The sequence below is a fragment of the Phyllopteryx taeniolatus genome, chromosome 3 (genome assembly GCF_024500385.1).
Source record: "Phyllopteryx taeniolatus isolate TA_2022b chromosome 3, UOR_Ptae_1.2, whole genome shotgun sequence".
Classification (NCBI taxonomy): Eukaryota; Metazoa; Chordata; class Actinopteri; order Syngnathiformes; family Syngnathidae; genus Phyllopteryx; species Phyllopteryx taeniolatus.
This window is the reverse complement of record NC_084504.1, coordinates 1,180,517-1,198,982: the sequence shown is the minus strand read 5'-3', so window position 1 is coordinate 1,198,982 and position 18,466 is coordinate 1,180,517. Positions and strand designations below refer to the sequence as shown.

The window sequence follows — 18,466 nt, the reverse complement described above, 5'->3', positions numbered from 1 at the left end:
TTGGATTAAACAAGGAAAATAACCTCTATGTGTATGTCAGTTTGGAAGAACAAAAGCTTAAAACAGTGATGAGATCAACTGTCATTTTATCCCTGCGTGCACGACCAAACCTCTGCTCGTGAGCACTGATGACCAGGTCCACTCGTCCCCGCCCAATTAAGAGCAGAGTGCTAATTAGAAGGAGTGGCTCAGTTCCTCTCGATGCGTGGTGTAGTCCCTGTTGCTAAACCAACTGCGCACTGTCTGCTCACACGTGCACAAATGACAATTAAATCAAGTCAACGACGTGACTGGTTTTTTTTTCTCCCCTTCTTTCGTTGGTGTTGTGCATAAGGGTAAATTTGAGGGGTGGGGGAACGTCCAAATATACAGACACCCCATTATAGCAGATTAAATATACATGACCCAGTGAAAAAAAAAAAAAGGGATGTAGTCTTTGGTTGCTCGTGATTAAAATGTTGATAAAATGACATATAATTTTCCATCCCTTTTCCTCGAAAATAATCAAATAATATGTTGGTTTAACAACACACTGTAATCATGTGTGCAAAGGACACGTTTGAATGAAGTCGATTCAAAGGCATTTTTTTCGGTACATTTCTATAGCCATAAAAACAGGTTATTATAGGAGATCGAAATAATAATAATAATAATAATAATAATAATAAACACAGGCCAATTTTAAATTGGTGTATAAAATCAATAAAGAATAGCGTATTCTTTATGTCTTTTGGGTTTGATTATTTTAATAGAACACTTTTGAAATATTGCAACTTGAAAACTATCGACGTAGTGGTTCTCAAAGTGTGGTATGAGTACCTCGAGGTAGGCAGGCTCCCTCTGGTGGTACGTGAAAGAATTACTGAATTTAATGTACAAACTGCATACTAGCATTGGCTTCAACTTTGGTTTTGTTTTTCAATTCAGTACGGTACATTACATTCAGTTGTATTTAACTGTAAAGTACAACACAATAGCACGTCATTTTCATATTCTGTTTTGCTTTCAAACATTTGAGGTTCAATTTGTATTTAACCTTCTATGTTCATTTTTGGTTTGTATTGAATCATTATTTCAGTAGTTTTTATTTTCTCTATTTAAGTGCTTTGTTACTGTTCAAACTGTGCAAAATGTTACAGTGGTTTACAATAATTTTGAATATACCTTCTCTGCTTCGTTTTTGTATGAATAATGGGGCCTACTGCGCTGTATTTTAATGTTTATTTATTTATTTATTTTGGGGTGGAGGTGATACTTGGTGTAAAATGGTTGAAAACTACAACAACAAAAATATTTTAAAAAAGAAAGGAGGAATTAATCATCCACTAAGTATTGCTGCCGTGATGAGGTTGCTGGGGAGAAACTTTGTGGCGCAGATGTGCGTCACGAGTCCGAAAGGTCCCAACAGGCCTGTTCAGAGCGCACAGCTCGCTTCTCTTATTTCTTCACAGCATTTGAGCTGCAGTTTGGCGGTGTTTGTGTGCGTGTAGACAAGACACGGGGCTTCTCTCAGTCGTTCAAGTAACTCGGAGCACTTGGATGACGGCGGCCCAGCCAATGAACACAAGCGGTGCGTCATGACGCAAGTGGGCCTCGTTGATAAGGAGCACGAGCCCAAAGTGGACGTGAGAAAGAGGCTCGGCGGTTTAGGGGAGGGGGGGGGAGGGCAAGGAAAACCTCTTCTTGTACGTACATGTTATGCGGCCTCTCTGGGAGGAGACATAACAGCAACGTAAACAGACAACCGTGAAGTGGGGGGGGAAAAAAACCCGCTTGTCTCAGAGGGGGCTCTCATGCAAAGCGTTTTCATTTTATTTTCCCATATGTTACCGACATGTAGCTCGACATAACATCTTTTGGACTGTTGAACCCGAAGGAGATCATTGGGATTGTTTTTGTTTTCTCTTGTATATTTTTTTAATTTTTTTATTTTATTTTTATTTTTTTAATTGGGAGACACAGGGTGTCTCCGCTGCTCATCTTCCACCTGCACACTTTGTATTCTGGAACGAAGGGGAGCAATTTGGAGACTGTCGACATCGGAACCGTAGCCCGGCCCTTTGGTACGTTTATTTATGGCAGTAATCTTAGACAGATCAGTCGTTCATAGCAAGAATATATCTCACGACGGAAACAATGTTCATATTCTTCAGCTAATTGCGAAATAATCCTTTTTTTTTTTTTTTTGAGGCTGAATGATCTCCTGGAAGAGATTTCCACTGGCGGATGAGTAGTGTAGTGAGGAGAACACGTGTCCAATTTCCCCTCTTTTTTTTTTCTTTCCTCCCTGATCTGGATTTCTAACTTGTCACGTCCACAAGGAAAAGCCTGAGAAAATAAGAGGACAGAAGTGCAAGCGGCTTTTATTATTCTTCTGATGGACATCTTGGCTTTTAGATCCGAAGAGAATAGTTATAATATTCTCCCGTCGGCGGCAACGATGCTTTTCCACGGCCTCCCCGGAGGCGACGTGCACGCCGTGGTGGAAGAAATGGACCGGAGAGGAAAGAGCGAGTCAGCGGCCATCAGCTCAGCCATCGATATGGGCGAGTCGGAGACGGTAGGAGCCATTTCGTTCTTTCTTTTGCCTTGTTCGCGCCCCCACGCCATGACATTACATGAAGTGCAAATATCAAATAATTGTGGTTGTAGTGGCTTCAAGACATCGGCATCGACAAATGACGTGAAAGGCTCTTACTCTCCAGAAACTTCAGTGACTCACTTCGAGTCAGGATTGGCCAACGAGGATAATAATACACTGAAAAATCAAAAATGGAAAGTGCACACAACTATAATAAACACAGGGGTGGGGGGGGGGGGGGTGCGTCTAATTCTTCTCATGAAAATAGATAAGGTTAAGTCGTATCTACATTCATCCTTTCTTTTAGAATACCTATCCAATTTACGAAGCTACTAAAAGTCGAATTATCGGCGGTCGATTTGACTGTGCATCCACACTCAAACGTCCTTTGAATGCATTTAATTCTTGGCGATTCACACGTGTTCAACTCACACATATTATTTGCTCGTTTCGAGGAAAAGAAGGGAAAATTAATCAGTTTACCACATTTGAATCGTGTCAAACTGTCCAAATGATGTATAAAAGTGATCTTTATTTACTGCAGTTTTAGTTTTATACTAATACTAATATTAATATTAATGTTACTACTACTACTATTACTACTCCTACTACTAATAATACATGTTAACTGCGGTATATCGATTCGATAATTCATATTTTGAAATAGCTGTATTTATAACATATGTAACTATTATCAACGTTTTATGACAGTGTTATGATTTAAAATGTTTGCCGATTTAATATCAAGAGTTCGGCACGTTTTTTTTTTTTTTTCTCTGTTCATAGTAAAAAATGAAAAAATGAAAGAAGATGGAATAGCATTTCAATCGAACACCGAGCGAAAGGATTGCATGAGTTGTCTTGACGTCTCTTCCACGCTGACCGCAGGCCGCGCCGTGCATGACGACAGAGCGCGTGGCCCTGTGCGCAGGCTGCGGAAGGAAGATCGCGGACCGCTACTACCTGCTGGCCGTGGACAAGCAGTGGCACATGCGCTGCCTCAAGTGCTGCGAGTGCAAACTCAACCTGGAGTCTGAGCTCACCTGCTTCAGCAAGGACGGCAGCATCTACTGCAAGGAGGACTATTACAGGTAGGAGGCTGGGGGGGGGGGCACGATGCATTCACGACACTGCACGCTGGGGACGCGTCATTAAAACGCCTTTAACCAACATATTTTTCTATTATTTTCCAGGGGGGGGGAATTACATCCATTTACCACTTTTATAATCATGTGGAACCGGTGTACATAATCAAAGGGAGTGCTTCGAATGCTTGAATGGTGGCGCACTTTTGCACGACAAATAACAAAGTATTTTAAGGCACAATTTCTGTTTAAATTGAAACCGAAGTAATTCTGCTCCTGAACTAACATTTTGCGGCCTGTTGTATTCACGTGTGCTGTTTAGTCTGAAATACACCGGGGAAACAAAGAATGGGAACGCTCTGAAAATAGAGAAGAGAAAGAAACACAGAACGACAGCAAAAAAAAGTCAAACTCAGTTAAACTGCTCCGTTCTGGCTTATTACATTGCTGTGAAAGAACGAACGAAAGAAACGTCCACTTTTGTTGCCCAAGTCCTGCTGTCGATGGTACAGTCAGAAAAAGAGAAACGTTAAACTTTGGTCTGTTGGGTCCGTGAACGCACCACAGCCGTCGTGCATGCTGTTAGAGCAGCGAGGCCCCCTTGTATGAACTCGCAGGGTCGTGTCCAGCCGCTGATGAAGTTCTGTGTTGCCCGCAGAAGATTTTCGGTGCAGAGATGCGCTCGGTGCCATCTCGGCATCTCTGCCTCGGAGATGGTGATGCGGGCCCGGGACCTGGTCTACCACCTCAACTGCTTCACCTGCACTACTTGCAGCAAGATGCTCACCACCGGGGACCACTTTGGCATGAAGGACAGTCTAGTGTACTGTCGGCTGCACTTTGAGACTCTCATCCAGGGAGACTATCAGACACATTTCAACCTCGCGGACGTGGTGCCACACAAGGGCCTGGGCCCGGCCAACACGCTCGGACTATCCTACTTCAACGGCGTAGGGACGGTGCAGAAAGGCCGGCCTAGGAAGAGGAAGAGTCCTGGGCCCGGAGCGGAGCTGGCAGCTTATAACGCAGGTAAGAGCAACACATGCGTGGGTGCGTGGAGAAGAAAACAAAAACAAACAAAAAAAGAAAAAAAAAAAAAAAAAAAAAAAAACAGTCGGAATTAGCTTTCTTCCCCCCCCCCTTTTTTAAGAAGTATTTACTTCAGTTGTCAACAAATTCGCATTCCAGTTTGAATTATTATGATGATTATTATTTGAATGATATTTTTGTGCAGATGCAAATCAAGGTAAAGTATTACGCTTACTTGTATTTTGACTATCCAATAATAATTAATATCAGGAGGGTCTTTTGTGTGTGTGTGGGGTGGGGGGTGGGGGGGGGGGGGCACAACATTGCGAAATGTTTGTCACATTTCTAACAGTGCTTCAAAGTGAAATGATTGGAGGGGACGTGTTTCCGAGTCTAACTTATTGTGTCGACTTAATAGTGTTTTAAAAGTGAAAAAGTCACTTTTAGCCGTTTATTTTTTAGGCCTGCTGCTAGTTGTTCTCGAGCTAAAAAAAATAATAAAAAAATTTAATAAAAAAAATAAAACATCTTCTGCCTTCATAATAACAACATATTGACAGTAACACTGTGGACGTCAATAATGGTAAAAAACAAAAACAAAAAAAACAAGTAATATTGTTGATATGAACCATCAAGACAACCACAATGGAAAAAAAAAAGTTAGAACATGCGTCAAATGCATAGCTTCTAAACTTGACTGGAAACACATCTCGGGAAACACATTTTCACACAGTAGTAGCTCTATTTGAAACTTTAATGATATAAGCGGCACCACACCAACAGTTCATGCTTACCTTAACAAGAAATAATAATTTAAAAAAATCTATAATTTAAAGTTACTGGAGTGTCTGCGCTGTAGTTAATTTGTCCTCTTTGGGATTAAAAAGGAAACTTTTTTTTTTTATGTTCCGCCAGCTTTCACCCTCTCCACTTGTCTGATTCCATAGACATCTGCATTGCAGACCACCCCCCACACCCCACCCCACCCCCAACCCCAATGCCCCCTTCCGACACACACACACACACACACACACACACACACACACACACACACACACGCACGCGCGTGCACACACACTGCTGGAATCTTTGTGCATTGGGACGGGGCCAAACTTGGTACTCGAAAGATCATTGTGTTTGTATGAGTTATTCACTTTATCAATTTCATATTTCAATGTCAACTTATCGCGGTTTTGTCCTACAATATGAGAACACACACACACACAGGCGCCCGATCACACACACAAATACACGTGGTATATATATATATATATATATATATATATATATATATATATATATATATATATATATATATATATATATATATACATAATTTCTTTTTTGAAAAATAGAAAATAGTACTGTCTATCTCCCACTACTATTAATACTTTATTTCTCAAATCACTGACATGAAATATATCCTTATCATCACTTTAACATTTTGCAATTATCAACAAGTCGTAGATTACCCATGTGTAAATAAAACTTTCATTGGCCATTTTGTTGAAATTTCAAAAGAGAATAGAGACTGCAGGATAATAAGAGGTAAAAAGGAGCTTGGACGAGAGCAAGGATGCAGCGCGCCCTCTTCTGTTTTCAAGCAGAAACCACATTCAACTTCACCTGGACAGCAGAGAGCATCCGTAACCGCACGTGGCGTGTGTGCATTCAGTTGTGTACACAGTAGATGAAGCTCGCGTTTGCAGGACTAAGAGACCACGAGGAACACATTCCCAGATTGCGTCCTGATTAGAAAAAAAAAGCATCGCGGCATATGCTTTTTCTCCAAAGCAGCATTTGTTCTGCGTGGTGTGTATGCACTAATTAAGAGAAGTGTTATTCTGATGCTTTTCACTCACTTGATATTCATCGTTTGCAGCGTTATGATATTGAACACGAACTGTTATGCACGCAGCAACACTTCGGCTATTGCCAAGAAATTTGAAGACTGGGACAAATACGCTCATGTGTGTACTCGAGCCTGGCTAGCACCTCCTCCTGGTAAAGACAAAGATGCCGTCTAACAAGGTTCAGAGTGGAGGATGTGTAACGAGAATGAACGTCAACGTCACTGTGTCGAGTTTGAGCTGATTGACTTTGGAAATGAACCAGACTGCAATTTCAATTATAATAATAATCATAAAATCTCTATTCTAAATACAACTGGGGAAATTACATGATGTAGCTTCGATGTTGATGAATAAATGCCCCGATGGCACAAAATAGATCACTCATTGAAGGGAACAAGTGTGTTGTTGCTTCAGTCGGAGTAAAGCTTAAAGATGCTGTTAGATGCCAGAAAGGAATCCCCCCCACACCCCAAAAAAACAAAAAAAACAAATGACGATAATAAATGATCAGACCACTGTTTCCGCTGTGTAATAATCTAGTCCTCTTGTTCCCCGCTGGCCTGCAGCACTGAGCTGCAATGAGAATGACAGCGAGTCCATGGACAGGGACTCCCAGTACAGCTCCAGTCAGAAGACTAAGCGCATGAGGACGTCCTTCAAGCACCACCAGTTGAGAACCATGAAGTCCTACTTCGCCATCAACCATAACCCAGACGCCAAGGACCTCAAGCAGCTCGCCCAGAAGACAGGCCTCACCAAGCGGGTCTTACAGGTGACCACACACTCGCTCACAGAAATACAATCCATACAGTTAGGTCCAGATGTGCTTTGGACAGTTTTTGCCTGAACCCAAGCCAAAAGTGAATGCAGCAAGTGAAGCAACTCCTGGGTAGAAATTCAGATGTTGGTCATGTCCACAGGTTCCAGTCTTTGGGTAATTATTGACTGTGGATGATTTCCATCCAAATATTAAAAACAATGGTGATATTTATAATTATGCAAAATTCTCCCTGAAAATGCAGGTAATGTTCATGCATCCACAGGTTCATAAATCGTAATATCCATACTTTTTGTGAAACCTCTTAAATTAAAACCAACAGTCTGCACTTTCATTACATCTTGAGCTTTCTATGAATTTCAAATCTATTGTGTTGGTGTATCAAATCCAAATCATGAAAACCTATTACTGTGTATGGCAAATTATCAACATTTCTGGACCAAATTGTATCACAACTGGGTAAAATGATCCAAACAAATGACCTCAAAGAAGCAAAGCCATCTTACCTTCTCTTTTGCCTTATGTTTATTAATCAGTCTGCAAAAACTCCAAATCTTACCAAGAATATCTGTCCTATTTCTTGTCAAAACTAATCTGATTGCACATAAAATTAAGACTCGTCACCTAAAAAGTAACTCGTTTTTAGACAATTTTCACTTGTTCACGTTAATTTTTACTTGAAATAAGTAGCAATAAAATTAAACAAGTGTAATCAGATGAGGTTTGACTCGAAATAAAACACCTATACTTGGTAAGATTTGGAGTTTTTGCAGTGTATGTGGGGAAAACCGCCCTCAGAGCATTTATTGTGACATACATCTATTTCAAATTAAAAAGATGTTTCTTCTATTTAAAATGAAGTACCGTTAATTTATGTAGGATAAATTGCAGCATGAAACACATCAAGAGAAAAAGAGATGTGATGAAGAATGATGTGAGGGATGAAAAACAAAAAGCTGTTTAATGTAACAGAAGAGAGCGATTACAGCAGAATTCCACAGACAAGTGGTAAAATCATCACGGGAACGAGACAATTTGACAATTCGTCCTACTGTTTTAATTAACGCTCGCAGAAGACAAAGCAGTCGTTTTGCTTTGATGCTTTCAAGTTTTCACGCCTGCTATTCCGAATGACGTGCCGCTCCCCCTGCTTGTTTCCCACGGCTGCAAGCATGATTCCATTACTTGCACTCGGCGGCGCACAGGCTGATGCCTCCCTAATTTTATTTCTGAAGATCAGGAAAATGATGAATTTGATATGAGGGAAAATGACAAAAAGAAAGAAAGATAATTGAATTTCATTTGATAGATTGGCATAATTTCCTTGCAAAAAGGCACGTTCATGTGAGTGGGCACTATCTATAAAGAAATGTGGCCTGTGTGAATGCTATTGCACGTGTCAATGATGGGGCACTTTTACACTTTGGCAACATGTCAGCATTCGCCTGCAATTTGGGAAGGAAGTGCATTGACCTTCAGGTACTGAAAAAAAAAAAAAAAGAAAAAGAAAAGATAGATTTCATTGTGTGCATGATGTTAAATAAATACAATTTGGACTGTGGACCAGTTCAGGCTCAGCTTTTGTCTCAAAGTCAGCTGGGATACGTTCCAAGTCACGTGCGACCCTTATGAAGACAAGCGGTGTAAAACATGAGGATGATGGATGTATTGATGGATGGATAAACCTTTGCGTAGCTCTGCATGATCTGTGAATTCAGTTGACGTTAAAGCATAAATCACTATACAACATACTAAAGAGTTGAACCTACAGTACATCCATAATATTAGGATTTGTTGAAGAAGAAGTCGAATACATTGCTCCATTTTCTCCTAAAAGCTTCCTTTTGGTTGGTAACTAGTGGATAATCAGTCAAATTATTTTCCTGGCCGCCAAATTCGGGTTGCTGTGTTAAAATTTCAACGAGCTGCACAAAAGAGCAACGCTACAGGTCTCAGAATTAATGGTTTTCAACCTGATATGCTTTTTTTTGTTTTTTTATTATTTTATTTTTTTACTGTTGTCATTGCTATGTGCACCCCATATTATGAAAGGGATATGTTTGTATGATGAATAGTTTCAAAGAGTTTTTACAATAAGATGGCCTGGAACAACATTCGCGTAAAGTGCCCGATGACACGCCATTGGTCCAATATTGGCCAATAGTTTATCTGTGTGTGTGTGTGTGTGTTTGTGTGTGTGTGTGTTTTCATGTTTGAGGCTAGCCATGTATTGAGAGCAAAGCTGTTATAGCAGGCTTGAACAATGTTGAGATGCTGCAAAGCTTCATAATTTAGTTGTGTGGGTTTGATACTGTGATTTTATATTCTCATGCAGAGATTTTAATTATTTGAAAATGGTATGGATAATGACTAGGTTTGCCGCTGTTTATGAATAGTCTATGCATTGATTAGTAATTAGAATGCATCCAACAATGGGTTAGCGTTTTAAAAGTTAAGAGATTTTCATACTTGAATAAACACTGTGCCATTTTTCATCACAGCCCACACTGTATAGGATTTTCATTCATCTGTCTTGCATAGTCTAATAAGATAAAAATCCTGTTTGTTTTTTTTTTTTTTTTTTAAAGAAAAATACACATGGTTAAAAGGCTAATTCTGTATTTTTATTTGCTACTTACAGCTATCAAGGTTATTTTGTTACCAGCTTTCACCTCCACTAATGCTTAAATGAGATTTTATTTACTGTGGCAAAAGCAGTAAAACATGCGTGTTAAAAACATGCTCTACCAATTGTAAGGGTGATATCTATCTATTAAAAATCTTTGTAGGTGCAGTCAGACACAATTTGAGATCCCCTCAGTGTGGATTTTTGTATGATGCTATGCAATAATATTGTGAATCTCTGTGAATATGACTATCAGATACACTAGACCAGGGGTGTCAAACTCAAATTCAAGGTGGGCCAAAATTATAAATTGGGAAAACATCGCGGGCCAAACTCAATATTGAATGAAAAATCACTGCGATGTGCATGTTTCACTTCTCTGCAGAAATGTAGCATTAAAGTTTATCATATGGCAACAAACTTAAATTTTGCTTAAACACTGAATCTGGAATAAACAAACTTTAATATTATAAACACAAGAAATCAAATTTGCGATAAAAGACATCAGTGGGATTTGTTTGTTGTTTTGTATTTAAATAGATAACATGAATTTTTGTCTCTCCATCTTCTATTTATCTATCTCCAACTACCTTTCTTTTTTTATGTAAATCTTTTTTCAAAGACCAACAACAAAACAACCCCCCAAAAATAAGAATGTCGTTCAATAAAAGTCCAAACTTCAAACTATTAAAAATCCCTCCCTAGGAGTTGATAAAGGGCATTAAAAAAAACCAAACATGAATTCAATTATGTTATATTCTTTGTTACAGCCACGTTGCTCCGCACACGACAAACAGGTCTGTCTTTTACTTTAGTAAACAAACAATCTGCATCCCACCTGTCTTGGAAGATAACCATTTTCCATCTTTCTTTTAGCCATTTTTGGGAAGGGGAAGTGTAAATTTGCTCGAGGAGACTGGTAGCATAGTTGCTAACGACTGCAACAGAAGGGGAAGGGGCGCTTGCCGGTCTAGACTGATGGGCCAACACACTAGCAATGCATTCTGGGATTTGCAATATTAGTGGCGCATGTGTTATATACCGGCGGGCCAGCTCTAATACACATTTGATATGGTCTTGCAGGCCAAATATAATTACATCATGGGCCAAATTTGGCCCCCGGGCCTGAGTTTGACAAATATACACAAGACTGTACCGCCGAGGATTTTATTTAACAATGTCATCTTCTTCGAAAGGTCTGGTTCCAGAACGCTCGAGCCAAATTCAGGAGGAATCTTCTGAGACAAGAAAGCACCGGCGCAGACAAGACCTCCGACGGCTCCACGCTGCAGGGCGGCACGCCGTCAGGCCCGGCCTCGGAAATCTCAAATGCCTCCATGAGCCCCTCCAGCACCCCCACCACCCTTACAGACTTGACCAACCCCACCATGCCCACAGTAACCTCCGTGCTCACCTCAGTCGCAAGCGGAATGGATATTCATGAGTGTAGGAGCCCATCACAGACCACACTGACCAGCCTTTTCTGATGGACGGAGCCTGACCACAACCTCTGCTACACCCTGCTGAATCTAAAACAAAGTTGACTCATTTGAACATTAAGATTAGTGAAGTAAAAGTAACAGAAACAAAAACAAAAATGAAAAGGTTGACATTTTTCTCTGAGCCTTTTGGAGACCTTGCAGAGTGAGACAGCCAAGCCTCACGGATGGAACTGTTGTTATTTAGATGTTGTCTTGTTGAGAACTGAAAAGACTTGATTTGCATTTTTCAATGTTTACAGAAAGTGACTAAGGGGAGGGAAAAACTGCTTAATTTTTGGACTTATTTTTTTTCCAACACAGTATTTATGTTGTGGTACAAGAGTCATTGTTAGATGGATTGTAATTTTTTTTTTCTTTGGGAAAATCTGAGATTAAACACAGGTTACAATACCCTCTCACTGCAACGAGCCTATAGTGTATTTTGTCAAACTGATGTGCAAGATCAGGCATGAATGGTTTGTCTCGGGAGAGAAAATTGCCTTCATGGCTTATGTGTGTCTGTGTGTATTGTTAGTGATCACTTGTGTTTGTATTCCAGCACTCATTTACAGTAATTCACATCCAGGACTGCTTAAACTTACATTAAATTGTTGCACTGAGGCTTTATGCTTGAATAGAGCTGCGGAAAACTGATTAACGTATTATTTGTCCTACCTTAATGACTTTGGGGCTTTAACCAAAGCCCAAAGTTGCCCTCACATTAGGACATTTGCAGCAAAACCAGGTTTTAACTAAAGAGTGGCACTTAACCCTCTCTATGATATCACTGTCAAAAGCATGAAGAGCTTTTGATGTCAAACCAAACTTTATCCAAACAGTCCTATGTGGTCAATTTCAATAATGTGGAGACAGAGTAAATATGCAGAAATAAGTGGAGTTATTCAAACTGCTCCATAGAGTTAGTTAGTTCCTTGAATGATAATGATGTGCTGCAATAACTTCTGAATAAATATTAATCGTCTGACGCATGGGAGCGCTCAAGTCGTCAACTCAAATATTTTCATCCTTATGTCCCAAAAAGTCAAAAGTCTTGAGAAAACATCTATCCAAACAAAAGGAATACATCTCTTGGAAAATGTGTTTTAATATTTTATAGCGGGATCAACTCTACCCAACTGTGTCCAAACAGTTAGTCAAGAAAAGGCTGTGGCTTTGTATTTAATACAGGATTGAATAAAGCACAGAGATGGTCGGAATGTACACCATTTACAAACTACAGCGCACAAGTAAACTTTCCAACTAATACTGCACTTTAAGTTTACAGTAAACTGTGTGTGTAATTTACAGTAAACTGCAACTTGCCATTAAAATTTTAATAATTGTCCTCCTTTTCTGAACTGATTCCAAGTACCTCCCAGAGTCTCCTGTACCAGAGTGAATCATAGTAGAAGCATTTGTGGGCATGAAAAGGTTTCAGAAATTATATTAATGTGAACATATCTCTTTCATGAATCACACATTAGATATGAATGATCTTATAATCCTCAAGAAAGCAGAACAGCACGCTATGCACGCTACTCGTGCTTTGGCTTTAGAGATGATTCTTTCTTAAAAAAAAAAAAAAAAAAAAAAACTCCCTGTTCGGTTGGGCGTTTGTGCCAATGCTGAGTAGCCTTGAAAGGGAAATCATTAAAAAAACAAAAACAAAAAAACAACTGACTTACACAAAAAATGTGTCTCAGGGCACCAACAACAGAGACTTTAGGTATTATAATTAAAGGAAGCTTTGCCACTTAAAACATCACACTCGTACTGGTTCAACGAAATGGTTTAACAAAGAGTTGGTCTGTTGTGGTGGGATGTAATATCTTTTCACAGTAAAACATCTATCCATCCATTTGCCATAGAGCTGGTCCTCATTAGGGTTGCGGGTAACTGGAGCCTATCCCAGCTTCTGGTCGCGAGGAGGAGTGGTACACCCTCGGCTGATCAGCAGTCAACTGTACTGTACACATGGTGACAAAAAAACATTCACACTCACATTACCAATAGGCAGTCGAGTGTCTTCAATTAACCTAAGAAGCATGTTTGGGGGATGTGGGAGGAAACAGAATTAGCTGCAGAAACCCAAGCAAGAATAGGGAAAACATATCAATTCCACAGTGTTCAAAGGGAGATTTGAACTTGAATTTCCTGAGAGTGAGCCAAATATGCTAACCTCATGTAAGGATTTGAGCCATGGCAAAAAGATACACGTTCAAATGTCAATCAACTGTAAAGTGAGAGACTCAAGAGATTTTTAAAGGTCTTCTTTTACCTATAGGGAGAGTCAATGGGTTTCATGTGTCTAATTGAATTACTTATCCTGTTTCATGAAAAAAAATAAAAGAGAAAATGACAGCCAATCGAAGAACGTTATGGTATTGAAATATGTGGATATTTGATTATATGCCATTATGTTGGTTGATGGTAAGAAAAAAAATAACTATAAAGAAAAAGGACTATAATGATTGTTTACTCGCTTGACTTACATGCAGCTTGGGTTCAGTTCCCACTCAGTGACGATGTAAGTGTCAATGGTTGTCTGTCTCTGCATGTGCTCTCTGATTGGCTGGCGACCAGTTCAGGGTGGAGTCTGCCTTTTGCCCAAAGTCAGCTGGGACAGACTCCAGCTCCCCAAAACCCTGAACACGGTAAGCATTTTTATAGGGAAGTAATGGCTGGATATTATCCACTAATACCTCAGCATGACACATTTTTGTTCTCCATTGAATGTCCCTTGTTTGCTTTTCTCTGACAATACATTAGTAATTCATGACTTGTGGTGTCTAGATATTTTTCATTTTCATTTTTCAAACTGACCATGCTTTCTGTATAATATACTGTATGAGTCCAATGCATGGTGCAGTGCATGGGTATAGGTCAGCGTCTATGACTCAGACTCAAAGGGTTTGAAAACAGTTCCCAAAACTGTAGACGTCATTATTTTACGTCTACACGCACTGTAGGCTTTCTCATTCGTAGGCTTAGTCATGTGCTGTTGTGTGATAAAAGTGACTAAATGAAGTACTGTAACTGTACCTTAAATAAGGGTAAGGATATGGGATATGGGTCGCATCCTTTCACTTCTTTCTCCAACTAGCACATTAGCTTGTCATGTTACTGCGCCACTTAATTTTCCTTTATCGGTTCCATTTTGTGTAATTTCTAGCTATTATGAGCAGGTTGCAAGTTTGCAGAAACAGCGATCGTCCGCACAGCAACAACACAACAGTAAATGCTGTGTTTTTGTGGCCTCTCTGCCCGCTATATAGTTCTTGCTCATGTGTTGAGGCCTGTTTCATATATAAACTGACTTGAGATATCTTCTGTTGTTCTGTTGGGCTATTTAAATAACATTTACTTGACCATAATGCATTGCATTTTGATCACATGATTTGGCAAGCTCATTAAGTTGTTAGTGTTGGTGATAATCTTCTTCTGTTTAAAATCAAAAGCCAAAAATATAATTTATAGATTTATAGCATCTTGTGGGGAAAAACAATTTTGAAAACAATGTTATATTTAACAACATTGTAGTCGGATTAATCAGTTGGTGAGCATTGGTTTAACAAGATAAAACTAATGTTTATAAAAGTTGACGGTCTGGGTAAAGGATGTGTGCCAGAAAAATCAAAATAAACACAACATTTGGTTAGGGAAATAAGCTCCTTAGTTGGATAATATTATAGGATTCAAAATACCTTTATATCTGCATCATCATAGTGACATTGTTAAAGTTTAATATGAACTGAATGGTTTCTATGAAGAAATTTAAGAATAATAATGGTGAATCAGGCACATTGTCCACGATTAATATTATAGCATTGAGAGTCATTGAAAGGGTGTTTCCGAGAATGCTACCATCACGGTGGAAAAATAGAGCCACATAACATTGTAGGCAATTAGCTGCTTTTCAGAGCGACACGCACGCACACACACACACACACACACACACACACACACACTTACACACTCTCCCGGAAGAGCAGAAAAGGCTTTAAATTCCTGGATCACCAAAATTACAAGCAGCCTTAAGTGGAACAACGGTCAGCCTCTCATGCACACTCACAAAACTCTCCAGCAAGTTGGGATAAGCAGCCTGTTCTCCCAACGTAGCATTTTACTGGTGCCAGGCAAGGCTTGATTCTAAGGACTTTAAAGTCTCCTGTTTGGCATCTCAACCAGAATCTTCAGATGCCAAATACATTAGCCAGATGTACCCACACACTCATAAAAAGTGGCGTGCTGGAGGTTTTAATAGAGTGAAGCCAGTATGACAGGCAATATAAAAATAAAGCTCTGTAAAATTTAACAAGCAGGAATCTCACAAGTGCAGTATAGTTTGCGTGATGGTAAAGCACACATCATTATTTTTTTGTTTATACATTTCAGATATTACAGCCTTTTACAAAATTCGAATATTTTTTAGTATACAAATCAAAATATAGTTTCATCTCCAGTATACACACGCACACACACACACACACACACACACGCACACACGCACACACACACACACACACACACACACACACACAAACATACAGTGTGTATATACAGTATATATATACTTAGATAGATAGATAGATAGATAGATAGATAGATAGATAGATAGATAGATAGATAGATAGATAGATAGATAGATAGATAGATAGATAGATAGATAGATAGATAGATAGATAGATAGATGTGGAAAGCAGGAGTAAGATTTTGTGGTTGCATCATTGCATCAATCAGTTGAACAAAATATTAAATACTAAATATTGCTTTTCTTCGCAGTCATTTCTTTTTTTTTTAACTGTCTTGAATTGTTGTTTCATTTAGTTGTTGTTGTTGTTGTTGATCATATCAAGAGTGTTGCTGGTGTCTCTTGGTGGTCCAGTAAGGAAATATCTGGAATGAAAGACATTGAGTACCCGATGAGGGATTGACGCGATTACTACATTATCCTTGGATCATCTGAGAAACTTGTGCCATTTAGGGGAGGGGGGTGAAAAGGGTGAAGAACTTGAATGTAATATGTGATGAAAACGAGCTGGGTTCCGATTACCGTTCCCTTGGTCATTATATGGCCATTTAGGCCAGCTTTAGCATCTTGCCTTTCACCCGTAGGGCCTCTCCATCTCTGGGCTACAAACTAATTAACATGAGGAGGCTTAGCTAACACAGTGATGCCTCTCCCTCTGATTACATTCACTCAATGGCTGAGGATGCATGGAGAGATGAAATTAGGGTGATTAATTAGGCTTTGACACAACGCCAAAGGTTCTCGATTTAACGCTGTCACATCAATAAAAAAAAGGCATCTCCTTAGCTGCATGCTGGGTGACCTAAAGGAGAATGACATGGGGGTATTACCAACAATTAAGACCAATTAGTGGGAGCAACCCAGCAATAAAAAGACATACATAAATAAATGGCAGAATGCAGTGAAGATTTTATCAGCTGTCAATGACAGAATTTTTTCATTTTTCTAGATTCAAAAGTATTTTCAGAAAATCGTTACTATACATTTCTGCAGCTGTTACTGATTGAGTCATTTATGTCTTTGTCATGAATTTACAATCATTTGACAAGTTTTGACCTCTCCATTTCATTCAGTGTAGTCAGTGATGCCGGTAACGCGTTACAAAGTAACTCCAAAAATCTGCCATTTTGAGTAATGAGCGAAGTAACGCGTTACTGTTCCCAGGAAAGTAACTAGATTACAGTTACTTCTTCAATCCAACAATAGTTACTTTTGCAACATCAATGTCTCTCGCCAAACAACAATTTGTAGCTGGTGTTTTGAACAAAGAGCAGAAGCATTTTTTTTTGTCTTTTTCAGCTATTAGGTCAAGCAGAATGGAAACTCTGTATCCTTTTCATGCCGGAACAGTTTTATTGTGTCACAGTGGAGTTTTGAAGCTTCCGCTGTGGTATTATAATTGAGGTTTATTGAGAATCAGACTTGATCAGTCGAACAGAACAAAGTTTCTAGAAGGGAGAGAGAAACAAAGACAAAAGACAAACCACTAATTGTAAACAGGATGAGAGAAGTAAATCATTACATTATCTACAACAATGAAACATTAAATATGAGTGTTGCATGGGGCTGTAGTGCTACACCCTGTGAGGTAAGGACAGGACAAGATAGAACAGGACAAGGACAGGAGAAGAAGCATGCAGAACAAGGGTCGTGAACCCGACTGTACAACTGAAGTGTGGTGGCATTAATTATGTGAATTATAAAAGACTACAGGACGAGAGTATTAGTGAGGGGATATATAAGCAATTTGCATATTCATGAGGTATTTGTCACAGTAAGTGCCTGACCCCACACCCAGTGAAAGAGTCCTAGGGACGTGTGTCTGCGTGCAGAAGCATTTAACCAAGATCGCCCTTTTTCCCAACAAATAGAAGAAAGCGACTGGGAAATGATTGTATGGTGCAGTACCATAAAAGTGCAATGAAAGGCACGATTTCACTGACGCCACACTATTTATTGTTATTTTCCTTAGTAAAAAGTGTATTTGATTGTTGTGACGTTTTTATTTACACATTAAGAATACAGTTTTACTGGCGTGTTCAATGCGCAATGCATTGTGGGTTGAATAGTCATACCGAAGTGCGCGATCATAAATCGGTCATGGAGGGTAAGGACTGACTCACTGAAGGACTTACAATACTTATCTTAAATAATATTTGCAATGAAAAGTGAGAACTCTCAAATTCGTCTGTGAGCTGGTTTAACGCATTGCACGGCTGACGTAACGTAGTAAGAAAAAAGTTTTCTCGCTCTTCGCATTAAAATTATTGTGGTGGGAGCAATGGTGTGTGTGTGTGTGTGTGTGTGTGTGTCACTCACCTTTATGAGGGGCCGTTAGGGACATTATTCTGGATTAGTTCTCACACTTACTATTCAAATGCTTTCACACACACACACACAACCTCCCGAAAGCCTCTAATAAGGACTACTCAAACACTCTCATACACACGAGTCTTGCTCTCATTACACTACTCAAATGCTCTTATTGACTACTCAAATGCT

The 18,466-nt window shown here is 39.4% G+C and overlaps 1 protein-coding gene across 3 annotated transcripts; it reads left to right on the top strand.

Moving 5' to 3' along the window:
- The first annotated feature begins 1,660 nt into the window (after positions 1–1,660).
- lhx2b (LIM homeobox 2b) lies at positions 1,661–11,858 on the top strand. Of its 3 annotated transcripts, XM_061766354.1 has the most exons (6): positions 1,661–2,063; positions 2,398–2,560; positions 3,470–3,672; positions 4,325–4,695; positions 7,115–7,320; positions 11,149–11,858. In XM_061766354.1, exons 2-6 carry the CDS (start codon positions 2,441–2,443, stop codon positions 11,437–11,439), a joined length of 1,191 nt encoding a protein of 396 aa, XP_061622338.1. In that variant the 5' UTR covers positions 1,661–2,063; positions 2,398–2,440; the 3' UTR covers positions 11,440–11,858. The 3 variants fall into 3 exon arrangements, with proteins under 3 accessions (XP_061622338.1, XP_061622337.1, XP_061622336.1); XM_061766353.1 differs by having other exon boundaries at positions 1,661–2,560; positions 4,328–4,695; XM_061766352.1 differs by having other exon boundaries at positions 1,661–2,560.
- Positions 11,859–18,466: the final 6,608 nt, after the last annotated feature.

Coding starts and splice junctions, on each gene's coding strand:
- lhx2b (XM_061766352.1), top strand. CDS start 2,378: ATGGACATCTTGGCTTTTAGATCCGAAGAGAATAGTTATAATATTCTC. Junction 2,561..3,469: donor ATATGGGCGAGTCGGAGACG/GTAGGAGCCATT, acceptor CGCTGACCGCAG/GCCGCGCCGTGCATGACGAC. Junction 3,673..4,324: donor TGCAAGGAGGACTATTACAG/GTAGGAGGCTGG, acceptor TGTTGCCCGCAG/AAGATTTTCGGTGCAGAGAT.